The sequence below is a fragment of the Aphis gossypii genome, chromosome 3 (genome assembly GCF_020184175.1).
Source record: "Aphis gossypii isolate Hap1 chromosome 3, ASM2018417v2, whole genome shotgun sequence".
Lineage (NCBI taxonomy): Eukaryota > Metazoa > Arthropoda > Insecta > Hemiptera > Aphididae > Aphis > Aphis gossypii.
The window spans coordinates 26,438,563-26,454,808 of record NC_065532.1 but is presented as its reverse complement, the minus strand read 5'-3'; the positions used below and the strand labels follow the sequence as shown (position 1 = coordinate 26,454,808).

The 16,246-nt window shown below is 26.8% G+C and overlaps 1 protein-coding gene across 1 annotated transcript; it reads right to left on the bottom strand.

Annotated features, from left to right (window-relative positions):
* Positions 1-1,421: 1,421 nt before the first annotated feature.
* On the bottom strand, positions 1,422-12,997 carry LOC114131300 (choline transporter-like protein 1). The gene is made up of 15 exons (XM_027996485.2): positions 12,676-12,997; positions 8,239-8,312; positions 7,030-7,113; positions 6,810-6,952; positions 6,649-6,741; positions 6,032-6,122; positions 5,689-5,752; positions 5,189-5,297; positions 4,996-5,098; positions 4,803-4,922; positions 4,227-4,719; positions 2,770-2,936; positions 2,495-2,587; positions 2,344-2,436; positions 1,422-2,283 (listed from the first exon to the last, which is right to left on the bottom strand). Exons 2-15 carry the CDS (start codon positions 8,302-8,304, stop codon positions 2,227-2,229), a joined length of 1,776 nt encoding a protein of 591 aa, XP_027852286.2. The 5' UTR covers positions 8,305-8,312; positions 12,676-12,997; the 3' UTR covers positions 1,422-2,226.
* Between the last annotated feature and the right edge of the window lie 3,249 nt (positions 12,998-16,246).

Genomic DNA, 16,246 nt, shown 5'->3' with positions numbered 1-16,246 from the left:
AAACATTCTGGTAAAATTAGAAATACTTATGGAAATAAACAGTGAATCATACTGAATATTGGTATTACTTTATTTTTGTCCCAGATAATGTATTAAGTTATAAAAAATAACAATTAAATGAACAAAAAGCAAGCCAAACATTCAAACAAAATATAATACCTGTAACCTGCACGATTATCCAACTCAATATCCAATTTGTCGTAAGTATCCTACCTACTATCAAAAGCAGGATGGCCTAGAATAAAAATTCAAGCCAGGAAAAAGTATTAAACATATAAATCTAATTTGTTTTAGTATAAACTACCCAATTATTTTGAAATAATAATAAGATGTAATACAGCTGTGCCACAGGGAATCTTCCAGTGGTCCAGGCAGTCTCTGATTGGAAGTGTACTATACGTAAGTAAATTTTAGTCAATTTACACCAAAATTGATCTCAAATAAATATAATAAAATATGTCATTCATTTTATCATATTAATTTCTATTTCACAAGCCTATTTAAAGCATATGACATGTTAGTATTGACTTTCAACTACCTAACAACAATAATAAATTAAATACATAGTATAATTTTTTACAATTATACATTAAAATTAAAACACAAATTTATGTTGCATTGACACATCACATATTATATTATGTAATATAATAATATTATAAACTGTATAAAAAATGCATTATTTATGGTAAAAAAAAATTATCATGTTATTAATAAAAAATAAATTACTATTGTATATTACGTATAACGCATTCACTTTTAAAGGCCTCATACAACAAAATTAATTAGTTAAAATATAAATTTTTAATATTTTATTTACTATTTATTTTTTTAATTCTCAACATTTATTTCTATTTATAAATCTTTATAATCCTAAATACTATATTAGGCAGTTTATTTTATTTAAGTGACACAGTGACAATGAGTTTTCATAATACAGCAGTAATCTTTAAAATCACAATCACACTTTAAATGCTTAATTTCTTAAAACCTAATAAAGATAAATATTTTGTCTTGGCGTTTAGGCTGTTTAAACTGGTGAATTATTATACAAATTTAAAATATTATTTTCTACACAATAATTTTAAACTTTATAGCAAGTAAAACATTTCAAATATGGTAACAATCAACTATGCATATTGCATGATAAAACATATTTAATTGGTCTAAATAAGAAAAAATATTGGAAAACAACTTCTTTCAATTGATCAAATGGAAAAATTAAATGAATCCGTACAAGAAATTTTAAATTCTTAAAACTGAAAATGTTAGTAATATTCTTTTCCGCTAATTAGTTCCAATAAAAATTACACAGTAGTATAGTACTATACTGCTATGTATCTTATACGTTTGTCAATCAAACAAAATTCAACTGTTAAGAATTTAATAATTTCATTAAAACATAAGAAATTACAAAAATATTAAATAGTTTTAGATCATAAATAGTATATATTTGTAAATACAAAAAAAAAAAAAATAGATATAAAAATAAATTGTAATATAAAAAGCACATAATATTATGGAATAGTTTAATTAGTGTCCACTGTCCAAAGTATAAAACTATAAAAATAATTAGATACAATGTAATATTAATTATAATAAAACTTAAATTGTTTGTAATTTGAATGTTTTCATTGAATAATTAATTCATTTTAAACAGCATGAAGTCAACATTTTCATAAATATAAGTTTAAATACCATATTCTTTGGTCATAGTAAACAAGTATATAATTATTTAAATTTAAGTATAAAATAAAAATAAATATTAGAACACTAAAGGCCAGTATTATTAAATATAAAACAATACCATTATACCTATATATACTTAAAAACTTTTATAAACTATTGTGAAATTGTATAACATTGTTAAATTACTTTAAAAAGAAATATAACATTTTTAACATAGATTAGACATTATTTAAATTATTATTAATCGGAAATATTTAAAGTACTTAAGATTCAATTAACAATAGACCATAATACACATGAATGAAAAAAAAATTGTTCTTAATGACATTAATCCTTCTAATGATTTTTTTAGTATTTAGTAAAAATTAAAATAAAAAAAAATTATACATAATAATGGCAATATAAAAAATTATAAAATAAAATAGTTTACTTATTACAGATGCTCATCTTGAAGCAATAATAACTGTACTTTCCCTTAGTTGATAAATATGAATAAATAAATAATTATTAATGTAACTGCAGATTCATGGATTTAAATTAATTTGTAGCTCCATCACCAACTCTTAATACCTTTTGACTGCTCTCAACAAAATCCTGTATTGAATGAATTATTATTAGTATTAGGATGTAAACATTTTTAATAATTTAACCTACCATAAGTTCTTTACTCATGTAATATTCTTGAGTGACTCCATCATTTAGATTACAATCTTCGCAGAAACACATAAATATTGTGTCAATCACCATCTACACATTTAATAAAGTTAAATATTTACACATTATAATTATTTAATCAATAGCTTACCTCATAGACAGAAATAAAGCAATGTGCAACAAAATAAGCAAAAATTCCAGCAACTGTAAGTGGAACCCACAAATGAAGGATTCCAGGTTTAGTCTAAAAAAAAAATTAAAAATGTAAATAAACTAAACTAGTTGGTATAAATAAAAGTCATAAAGCTTAATTATCAATATGATAGGAATCATGAGATTAACGGTAATAAGATATTATGACAGTGCCATATAAATAATTTCTATTTAATCTTAGATTTAAATAAATTTCAATATCCAAAACAATACCTCAAGCATTTTGAAACCTAGTAATACAGTCGACGTGACCACAAGTACTTTTCCTAAGAAAAGCACAAAGTCTCCAACAGAATTTATGGCAGCAACACGTAGTACATTTGAAGTTATCATTTTAAAAGCTTGTTGTCCTGATCTGCAGAAGTTATCACCATAAATAGCTAAAAATAACAAATATTATAAAATAATTAATAACTTTAGGATATTTAATTTAAGACTTATAGTATTTATCATTTAAGCGTTTATATAATTATCTAAATTTCAAAACCATGTGTCCAACAGTAATAATTATTCCAAATTATAATGTTACTGTAAGTACATACTTGAATAACCCTTGGTCACTATTCAACCATAGAAAAATTATAAAAACCCGATTGTTATATATTTTCTTAATGAAAAATAGATTAAATTAAACTATAAAATGAACATAACTTGTTGAAATTCTACAACAAATATATAAATAAATCTATATATGTATATTGTATGTATATACATATACATATAAATGAATCCCTATTTTTCTTGGTCACAGCATCACAGGTGAATGACTGCACCAAATTAGTTATTTCTTATTTTGGTGTATTTGTTATTATCAGGAAAAGGTAGGTTTTATAGAAGACAACATTCAGAAAGTTGTGAGAAAATTAATTATTAATTAAAATCAACGTATAAGTTGTATATCAATATATAACATATATATTATAAGACACGGCAGCCCGAGGGTTTCCAGAGTAACCCCTGTAATTAATTTATCATTTATTAGCCCAAATTTCACAATCGATTCAATCCAATTGTTCAGTGAGTTTTATAATTGTTTGTTCATCTTGGTTATTTCAAAGCAATAATATTTTAAGGAGTTTTAATAAAATATTTTTGCAATTAGACGTACAAACTTAAGTTGCAGAACTCTCAATGCTACAAATCAAAGATTTACAAGAACAAGTCAAACTAACAATCAACGCAAATCATGAAATGAACAGAAACAATGGAATCGATATCGACACCAATGAGATGTTGTGTTTAACCCCTATTAGCTGCATTTAATTATAATGGGAAAATCGATTTAAGTTCACAGCAAAACGTTGCTATTGGAACAATGAACATTGTGTATTAATACTACAGGCATTTAAAATTAAAAATTAAGACAAAAAAAAAATTAATATTCATAGTTAAGACAGGACAACATCTGTTGGGTCAGCTGGTATATATAATTAATGTTGGAAGTATAATTGAATGTGACCACGATATTATACAATAACACAGATCAAGCTGCTAGAAGTTGCAAATAAGTGTGATGTCAACATATAATAAGTTTACCTATTTAATAATTATTATATTATATTATTGTTTGTTAACCTGTTTAATTATAACATAAAAAGCTTTTAATATTCTATTTGCATATTAATAATACAAAAACTACAATTATGAGAATGTAAATAAATATTTCTTACCAATTTCAATGTAAGCATTTCTTGTCAAGTATTGTAAAAATTGCTGTAGACAGCTAAATAAACATTGAAATACTTTATACAATGACTTAGCTACTTCATTTTTCGATTCTTTTAAGGTTTCATCAATGTAATTTAAAATAACTCTAATTATTTGGAGAATAGCTATAATGAACGATCCTAAAGCTACAGATCCCAAATGGTAGTTAAACAAATAACTAACAGATGTCGAAATTGGAGATGAAACATTGTCTTTGTTTCTAGTAAAGAACCATGTAGCAACAGAACCAGCAATTATCATATGCTGACAGCCAATGATAAATTCAATAACCCAAACTAATACCAAAATGTTATAAATTCTTGCAAATTTCATTAACTGATCCTTTTTATAGTAAACATTATGGCTTAATGGTTCAAATGCAGGGGATCCAGATGCTTGAATGAGTACAGCAAAATAACTCCATAGGATGATGGCCAAGCACAGGAATAAAAATGTCTGGATAGAGAAACATAATATTAAATATAAGTAATTGTTATTAATTATACAAATAAAATACTTATTATTGACTTTAAGCTTACCACTATTGGTTGTACGAGTAACAGTGGCATGCTTTGTATAGCTTTACCGGATTCTTTAAACAATTGGACGACAAGCGCAATACGGCTTCTCATTGCCACAATTATTAATAGGATAATTATCTAATATTAATAAAAAAAAAAAAAATTTTAAATAATAGTAATAAAAGTATTGTATCTAAAGACATGTACTCACAGTGGATATTGTAGCGATTAACGCAAATGCAAAGTATGTATTAACGTCTTGTTCTGCAACTTGATCTTTAATTTCAGAATCAGACTTTTGTTTCCAAGTGACCCTACAAAATAAAAAATAAAATGTTAATGGGAGTTCCATTAAAATGATAGTATAGGTAGATTTTGTTTTACCCTAAATGTAAATATATTACCATAAGAAAATAGATGTTGAAATGCTGACCACTACAACGCCAATAAGTACAAACCAAACAACAATACCAGCTACAAATCTTATTAAAAATACAATGACAAGTGATGAGACTGCAAGTAATCAAAATACAAAACTTACTTAGTAATGATATAAAAAATTAGGTCAATTAACAAAAAACAATAAATAAAAAATTAATATACAAATTCACAAATTAAATATATTCTCAGTTTCAAAAATTTTAAAAATCAAGTAATATGTTTTCACACAAAACATACAATACTGGATTTTCTAAATATTAAAGGAAGAATTGTTTGATCATAATATTATTTCTTTTGATACTAATTTTTTTTTTAAAAATGCAATATTAATAATGTTAATGAACAAAATATTTAAGTACTTCACAGAGACTTTAGTAAAATATTTTTTCACTTAAACATCTAGGAAGTAATAATAAGAAATTTGTATGAAAATTATAGAAAAGTATTATTAATATGAACTTACTAAAAGCAAAAATGCAAAGATATATTATATCCCATTTGGTATGTTGTAAATCTTGAGTCACCTCCTATAAACAAAAAAAAAATACAAAATGATTAATTTTTAATTGTTGTTTATAAAAAAACAAAACCATAAATATAGAAAAATAAAAATGTTGATTAATTAAAAAAAATTATATAAATCTAAAAAAAATATAATACTCCCAATAAATACATAGAAAAGAAATATTAATAACTAATAAGTTTAAGTTATCTTAAATAATTTACAGTCTTGATTATTAAACTAAAATAATTTCTTAAAAGTAATTTAATAATAGGAAGTAACTGAAAAATTGAATAAAATTTACTTGAAACAGACTGCCAATTGTTGAATTTTTCAAAATGTTATTGATGGTTGATTCATTACCTTTTGGAATACATCTGTGTAAGAATTCGTGACTAAAATTATAAAATAAATAGTAAAACAAAAAGTAAAAACAATAACATATATAGTGCCGTAACTATTGTGCGCCTTTGCTTTTGTTTCATTTTATGAATATAATTTTTATAACTTTATTAAATTACATTATTATGTGTTAATGTTAATCCTATATTTTTAAAATTATTGAATCATTAGTAAATAAATTATTAAGTTGTATGACTAAACATTTCATACACGCAAAAATAAAATATAGATCATTAAATAGGTAATATAAATATAAAAATAGTAAACACTAATAAATTAATATCATCAAATCGCAATCCAGAATGTAATTTTTGTAAATTATACATTTACATTTGATTTTAATACTTAAAATAATTCATGAGAAAAATAAATTTTAAACCAAAAACCATTTTTTGATTTAACTTAAATGCTCCCCTTTACTTTACTTCGCTCTTAGCAATCACCCATTTTACCAACCTCTAGTTACAGCACTGAACGTAAATATAATAAAAAATGTTTAAAATAATCATAAATACATACTAATCCTTATAATCTGAACATTTTTCTACACATTCTCTTTTTACGTATTTCAAATCAGCTACTTTATAAATAGGAGCATCAATTTTTAAGAATCTAAAAAAATTTAATTTGTGTAAGATACATTTAGTATTTTAATTTTGAAATAATACTGATTGACTTACGGTTTGTTTGTCATGTCTTTACCAGAACAAAATTTTGGATCAGAATTCTTATTTTTAAACCCACAAATGTCACCACATTCGTCAAAACCATAGAATAAACGATTTACATCACCGTTTGATGTACAGTAAATGACTAATCCAAACTAAAATAATAACATAAAATTAATAATTTTAATTAGGTATCAAGATAAACCGAATTATACACAATATGAATACTTACCACAGATATCAATACAAACAAAAAGAGGACCAAAAATGAACAATCTGTACAAGATCTTCCCTTCACAGGACCTTTAAAATTGGCCTAGAAAAAGTATAAAAATATATTAATCAACAAAAAATTGAAATTAAATTAAATAATAAATCATTCAATATTATTCTGTAGAATATTCACTGAAATGTAAAATAAAAACATTTTTTTCAGCCAAAATAATATAATTATTACATTACTCACAATACAGTGAAACTTTAACGATACAACAAAAGAAGTTCTGTTTGTATCTGAAAGTTAGAGTAGCAGTTCTCAAACTTTTTTTTTGCGTTCAACTTAGGTGTATAATTAATCAATCACTATGACTAAAATAGAACGATCCAAATTGTACAATTAAATACTTTACTTTTTAGTTAAATTAAATGCATTTATTTTAAATAATAAGGCTCAGAAATTAGAGTCAGGAGACTTTCTGAAATTATGGCTCATGAATTGTGATCTATGTCACATCATCTTTAGATTTTACAGAGTTGTTTTCAATGGGTTTTCATGCAACTGACTCCCAGTTTACAAAGAGTAAGTTCAATTCAAGAATTCTTAGAATGTTTCAGAATTATTGGAGACAGTTTTCTTAAGTCAATAGTGACAGAAGACAAAACTTGAGTTTCCTACTACACACCAGAAAGTAAATGACATCTAATGCAATGAGAACCTAACATTCCTAGCTGTAATGAAGTTCAAAGTTGATATTAACCAGAAAAATTATGGCGTCCAATTTTTAAGGGGAAAAAGCAGAAACTTTGTTTAAGTTATTGTTACAAGGAAAAATGATTAACATGCACTGGTAATGTGTAACTTCTTCGGACAATCAAAAATAAAAATAAGAGAAGAATAGTGGTTGCCTGTGTCACAATACTATAATTTAATCATTCATTCTTTATCATTAAAACTATTATTTATTTTATTTACTATACAATTAAAAAATGCATTAGGCAGTTATAATTTTGACTCAGTTTTTAAAAATAATGTTGTTGGAGTTATCCGATTGAAAAAAAAATGTATAATACTTAATTTATGTACATTACTTCAAATCTGATAGTTATTACTTAGTAGAAATAGTAGTAATATGTGCATAAAATTTTAGATGTAAATTTTTACATTTTAGCTACATTATACTAAAATAACCAACAACTATAATATTATATACAATATACATACTTTTGCATCAGGTGACGATGGTTCAACTCTGTCCGAAGAACTGCAACAACTAAATAAGTCTCCCATTTTATGAACTAAAACAATAAGAATCAAAAATCATTAGTTTAATTTTTATTATTGATACAAATATTAAGAAAGTAGTTTTTGGTTTACTATTCTAAAATACCTAATTTATAAAATTAATGATAATATATTTCATAACTCAATTATTGTCTTAATAATTAAAATCCAATTACTTATTTAAATTAGAAGCAAATAACCTTGATATTATATTACATATTATATTACCGTGTTAAAGTTGGCTTTGTAGTTCTTTACAGATGAGAAATATTTTAAACTAAATTATTCTGCAATATAATTATTTAATTATTGAATATAAAAATTTAAATAAAATTTTGATTACCTATATGAAATTTCAAATTTGAATGTAAAAACCAAGGGAATTCATTACTGGTTGGTAAAGGCTTAAGATAACTGGATAGTTAGAAGTCTAGTTTAATATTATGTTGGGCAAAACTCATGGGTAGTAAAATAGTAAATTTAAAATGGTATTAATATACTTTTTATTTAACCATACCATACACAATAGCCAATAGGTAATTTTAAATAAAAAAAAAAAACTAATTTAATTTAAACTACCTATTTTTCTTTTATTTATTCAATACTTCTCGATTTTATCATTTAGTGGGCATACAACCAGGTAAGTCAAACTCAAAGGATTAATTGAGCATTTGAGCCAAAATATTTGAATAAAAAATGTTGAAAAATATTTTTTTTTAATTTATCCTATAAATAATTAAACTTATTATGAACCATTAAATATTTTTATATTGGTTCTTTCAATTTGGTTGGGGTTGCATAACAATAAGTCGCTAGACGTATGTTTCACATTCTTGATATTATATACATCAAACACGGAATTTTTTAACCACTACATACAGTCTATAACAAGAAAGAATATTAGGATAATAGGACGAATTTTATCAAAATTATTACCTATAGTTATTATTTACATAATAATATGAACATTGCACAGTCACTATAAATGTAACCCGGGTACCTAATGATTAAAAAAATTAAATACTTTATCCACTAACTTTTGGTTTATGCCATAGTAATATAATATGTTGAATGTTCATAGACCATAGTATTAATCCATACTGTGTCAGAGTCAAACTAAAATTGCATTTACACAATTTACTACATTATGGTTTATTTATTATTTTATTGGTCTTTCCCAGTTTCAAAGGATGCCAAGGCACTTGTTGTGTATAGGTATTTTAGTATGTATAATGAAATATTTCATAGAAATAGAAATTTTACTGTATCTTCAGTTTGAACACATATGTTATATTTTGTACTATCGTCTATTATAATATTGACATAATATTATTATAGTATATCAGGAAGTATAAGGAATACGAAGAAATATTTCTGTTCATATTTTCACAAATTTATAAGAGTAAAAGATAAAGAGCAGATAGAATATTTATCACTAATTGGTATATCATACATAAAAGATAAGGCTTTATCTACTCTTAAAAGAAAGTTAATTATAAATTACAGTATACTTTTCAATTACTTGTTAATTGGTATTTGGTACTTATTTTATTTTAATAATGAGTAATGACATAAAGATAAGCTGTTTCCATTGATTTATTATGTATGTTGATAAATGTTGACATTTCTAAAATTGTATTATTTATTATTATAAGTTATAAAGTGCAATTTAATAACAATAATTTATAATATTAAATGAATATTAAGGATAAACATTTAAAGAACTATTAAATACAATGCAATCAATTATTATTATAAAATGATTATAAATTATTATGAGTCAATATTATTAATGAGATCAATAACCAACCAAATATTTGATCTCACAAAAATTAAAATAATAAATGTTTTTTATTATTTGATACATGGCGATAATAATGAATTCTCACGGATTTTTAAAATCAAGAGCGCTATTTCAGTTTCTTGTAAGAGGTGCCAACATTATATTATAAACTAATTTAACCCTTTTTTTTGGTTCGAATCAACGATGCCGTGGGAACCGCTTGCACATACTTCCACGAAAACTAATTTAAACCCTACCCCTAACCATAATGACAAGTGACGCCACTGTGAAATATCATATTATGCCTGGTTAAAAATAAAACATTAGTGATCGCTTTATCAACAATATTTCCTATAACCTAACAAGTTGAATATTTTCTATATTATATGATCGATGAGTGATGTAGAGGAAAGATACATATTATATAATAAATGTATCATACTATCATAATATACCTATCATCGGGTTTCTGTTATAAAATTAACGTAGAGCACGCGTTCAGAAGTGCGGCGAGTAAAAATATGAGTACTGTTAATTCTTTGTTATATGTAATAAACTATAAAAATAATATCTATCATCTAAATAAAAAATAATAATGAAAAACAAATAAATAAATAATTTTATATTGTATTCTAATTATTTTTAAATAGTATTATTTACAAATATTATAATAAACTAGAACTTGCAGTGCACACAAAAAAAAATAAAATCCAATGATAAACAATCGAAAAATAAATAGGCCTTGTAAATATTTTTATCAGACTATCCAACAACATAAGCACTTCATTGATACGATCATACCAGGTACTGGAATGAATGGAAAGCACATATTATATTTTTACCGCGTGCAATCAGGAATTCCCAAATCTGGGAAAAACGGGTAGTCAAAAAATGTATAAAGTGCACCATTGAGGACAATGTATAATGAAATATAATATTCCTGATAAGGTGTGGAAGGTAAATGTACACGTTAATCGGTAATGCCGCCAATCCATCAAGAATTTCAAATAAATATTATAGTTTAACCGCGGGAGTGTGATACCCCCAAATAAAAGCCGTTATAAAGTATGCAGAAGCCAGAAATAAACGCAAAAAGAATGTTGGGATAGGTTAGTTATAATATAATAATAATAATATAAAAGGTATAAAATAATCATAGAACTACAATCGTATCGTTTAAATTGATATGCATAAATAAATAAGTTAAAATATGGTAAATACTCGTATATTTTCCTATAACGTCAACTACCGGTCCGGGCGTACAAAACACTACAATAATAAAATAGTAAATGTCCAAACACCGTGCCGTTTCACTGATAACGCTGCAGCTTGCAGGGAAATCGTATTGATGCCCGTTTAGCAGCTGCTGAATAGGGACACGACACGGAGCTCGGTAAGTTTATGTACAATGTACATACTAATAATTACAATAAATTGGCAGTTGATAACAGTAGGTATGATTATACAGCGTTTTATGTCAACAGGTAGGTCGTAGGTCTAAAATTATCAGCAATAAAATTAGGAATGTGACGATAAACACAACAACCATTATAAATTCATATCTTTAACATGAATTATGAATCAAGAGCGTCTCGAAATAAACTAGTCGACGTGAACAAAAAAAAAAAAAACCACGTACAACTATAGAAAGTCGAGTAGAAAGTTGGCGTCGGAACTCACCAAATCGCGTATAAATGAAAAATACCTGTACGTTCTGCAGTGGGGTCGAGACGAAAATAATTAAATAATTACATATTTCGTGCTCTCTAGCCTTTGCCCTTTGATAGATTCCAAATAACTAAACAACAGTTTAGTGTCATGGCGCAGGCAATCGTTGCAGTTTGGGATGAAAACTGTTCAATGCTCTCTCACCCTCATCCGAGACGATCAACCCCGTTTTTACGCGGCGCAGCCGTGGATGATGTTTTTTTTTATTCATCCAACGCCACGACGCTACATACGTCGAACATTAAGTCTCGTAACACTTTATATTATATTATAAACTGAAAACACAAGCCCACTGTGGACTGTCGCAAAATTTTAACGATCGAACCGCAGTACGGTTAGTAAGATGTTCACTTTACAGATCGTCCCCGGACGATGAAACTCATAAACAACGGCACAACACATATCCTTTACTGTGAAATAAATTGTATCCACAGGGTTGACTTCGGATAACTGTCGAAGATGTTATATTAACCACTCATACAGTCATACGTAATGACTACGGAATCGTCCGTGTTAAGAAAGTATGTCAAAAGTGAACATACCCATCGCCATAATGTACCTAACAATGTATTATGATATTGTTACAGATATTATAATACGTAATACACACAGAGTAGATGAAATTTCATCTATTCCGTTTTATACGTTATAGGCGGCTTTGCTGAAGCCTATCGATTAGAAATTCTGAACATACCTATATTAAAAGAATGATAATCGCGACGGTAAAATGCTCAAAAAAGCATAAAAACCAAAACTTAAAAATAGATGTTGCATGCGAATCGTACGGAAAACGGAAATGCAATACCTTTCCCGTAACATTATACCTATTACCTATTTTACTTCATTAAACAATAATATTGACTTACCGTTGGACTACACGTCCACAAACACACACACGAGGATGACAGCGGCGGAGGTGATCCCCGTAAATCGACGGTTAACCGGTTTTTTGATCAAAACACCGGTTGACAACAAACCGACGACGTCAACACAACTACTGAACAACAACAAAAACAAAAACGGGTACGACGCGACACGGCGGCGGCGGGACAGGGCGTGGTGGCAGCAACAGTGCGACTGGGCCACAGTGTCGAAAAAAAAAAATACAAACAAATCGTCGGCGGCGTCCACGTCTCCCACCACGAGGATAGTCCGCGCGAGTACCGCAGAGTAACGACTCGCGAGTAATGACGGGTAAAACCGCCGGCGGCCGCGGGTTGTACACAAATAATAGTAATAATAATAATAGTTGTCCGCGGCGGCGCGGAAAACGGGACCGCCCATCAGCCAGTGACGTCATCGTGACCGTGACAACACGAAATTCGTCAAACAACGAAGACAGACCGCCGCCGCCGCCCGGTACGTGTATCCTTCCTGTCAGAGATCTGAGAAAAAAAACATAACTCGAGAGTGGAGAGATGCATTGTGTTCTAGTGCGCGTAGTCCAAAACATAATAAAATAGTCTATTCACGTGCTGTAACCCGTCCGCGGTGACCTCGAACAGGCTCGGCGGCACACGTGTACACGAAATAGCTCGGTATTATACATTTCGGTGTGATTTACATAAAATAACGTAGTTAAAAATATCGACTTGTGATATTTTTATACTGCTCACTATGCATATGTCTCACCTATAATATTGTGAATTATTGAATATCGGGCCGATCTATCTGACTCGATGTCCCGAAAACGTAATAGACGTATCATATAAATTATTGATGATGCGAAATCTTCAAGACGCGCCGAATCGTTTGAAACATGTCCGGCGGCCTCGTAATAAACGATATTATCATCATATTATATTATTGTATTAGTCACCTCTCGTTTGGAAATAAATATTTTGTTAAATTCCTACTTGTATAAGACGCATATAGTACATAATGCATTGTTGCCTTGTGACCCGCAACAATATTTGTCATCAGTCATCACTAAATAATTGATAATTTTGTTGCCAACTAGCCAACTTGTTCCGATTTGTAGTATTACTCAAGTATTGACTATTGAGTAATTTTTGCTTTGTACAACCGTACCTATATATTATAATGCCATAAAGTGTGCTGATCATTATGTGAATAGAGTGTGGAATATTTACACAAAATATTTGTTCAAGATAAAACGCGGTTACTCTACCCCATGACAAAATAGATCTATTTTGTCATGCTCTACCCTACACTATCTATAACCCATTTATATTCACTCAAACGTCTGAAATTCATGATTTTAATAAGCACAAGTAAAGTTAATAAAAATGAAAAATCAATCTTATTCAGTTTAACTGTTAAAGTGATGGCACATAATATCTGATCGCTAAATAGTAGGTACCTAAATAATAGTCTAAGCTGTCTAACAGACACTATGCCTGTATTCATAGTAATATACCTACCTATAGTTTATAATAAAATACATTTACACATTATGATCTTCCTGTTCTGATTAAATCGATTAAATATTTGCTGCAAACATTGAAAAATCTGAAATTGAGTCCATAGAATTTAGAGAAGCAAATTAATCTAGAATTACACATGTATTATACATTTATATATAGTATATACTGACATAGATTAAAATAAATAAGTACTACAATAAATGTGTATATTTAATCTATGATACTATTAATATTACTTTATATGGTTATTACTCGGTATAGGTACTCATACTTTTTAGTTTTTATACAAGGACTTGTTCATACATCATGAATCATGATAAATATAAATATAGTCAATATAGGGATGGAGAATGGCATGCCTGCCGAAATATTTCATTATTATTTACTACAACGCCGATCTTTATTTAAATTTATATTATTATGTTTGCTTATGACTACTCTATAACATGTCTAATATTCAATGACTTGCTTTACGTTGTGTAATTATTTTTTAAGCTATGTGTAATGTAATCGACATCGTACCTATTTGACATATTATTATACGCACTGTAATATAATATTATAAATATCATACAGACATACAGTCATTAGTGATTACAATACTTAACTTATAGTTATGTTATTATCTTTATCATTTACAAACAGGAAACGCTCAGGACGTACAGATAGTTTAGAAGCGCCTTATTTGTCAGTTCAGACAGTTCAGTGGATTATGTCATCCGGTCATGGCTATATACCTACTGATTAAATATTATATTATTATTTATTTATATATTAAGGTTGGCAAGTTCAGTTATGATGTTTGACTAAGGCATTGCTTGTGAATTTAATGGCTTAAAGTTTGATTACTTAAAGTTAAATTTTATTCAAATTTTTAGACCTAGTATTTTACGATATTAAAATTAAAAAAAGTTTTAAAAATCTTTAAATCTGCTGCAGAGATAGTATAGGTAAGTAGGTACTTACTATTTAGTAGATATTACGCGGTACATTTTGAGTAGATTTTAAATTATGTATAGGTACACTATATAGGCTATCAAATGGAATGAGTTTACTTTTTCCGTTAAATAATTGTTGTTTTGAAATAATTAATAATAATTATTAGACCCAAATTCACAATTCAACTGGGCTTACCTATATATATATATTATTGTGTTTATTGAGTTACTATAAAATTAAAACATAATCCAAATAATAATGACATTTATTATATTTATTAATCTGTCAATTATAAAATAGAAATGTAATACTTACTTAAAATATAACATTGTACGTCAATTTTACTTTTGTAGCCAGTACCTATCAGTGGGTATTTTTTTTGTTAAAATTGTCTTGATGTCTATTGACATTATATAATATACTATTCATATTGATGAAGTAGATTGATCACAAATTGTATTAATATCAAAAAATAATTAAACTTAGCTGATAAATATCGTATTTAAAAAATACTTGCAATTCCGCTAATTTCAGTCAGCAGTCTGTTATCAGTCAACTGACTATGAAAAAAAATTTAACCATACCTACAACACTTTCAGCTTTTCGTATGGAATTATATATGATAGATTTATTCTATACATTTGTGTATTAATATATATAAGTATATATTTATATAATATAACGTTATATAATATTAAAATATTAAAAGTATGAAATAAAATACCTTCTTGTATCAGTTATATCATCATGATATATTATGTACCTATATTAATTGTCGAACATTTAAAATTGGATTTTGACATAGCAATAATTACGTATATTATACAATTAGTAATGTATATGCTATCTACTAAAAAATTTAAATATTATTTGTTCACATTTCACAAGAATATACATTATTTAGATACATATTACATTTTAAACAAAATATTTTCAATAATAAACATAATAATATGTATATTATTATTATATTATATTTTATGCATAACAAACTATTTGCTATAAATGTAATAATATATGATATGATTAATGATATCTATAAATAAACATGACAAAGCGAAGTCTAAGTAAAAGTACTTCACTAATATACAAAGGTTCAATGTTCTGAAAC

What these genes read in the sequence shown, in the direction of transcription:
- LOC114131300 (XM_027996485.2), bottom strand. Translation starts at nt 8,304, where the DNA reads ATGGGAGACTTATTTAGTTGTTGCAGTTCTTCGGACAGAGTTGAACCA. An exon ending in TGTTTGTATTGATATCTGTG is followed by an intron (nt 6,953 to 7,029) that starts GTAAGTATTCAT and finishes TTATTATTTTAG; the next exon opens with TTTGGATTAGTCATTTACTG. An exon ending in AAAGACATGACAAACAAACC is followed by an intron (nt 6,742 to 6,809) that starts GTAAGTCAATCA and finishes AAATTTTTTTAG; the next exon opens with ATTCTTAAAAATTGATGCTC.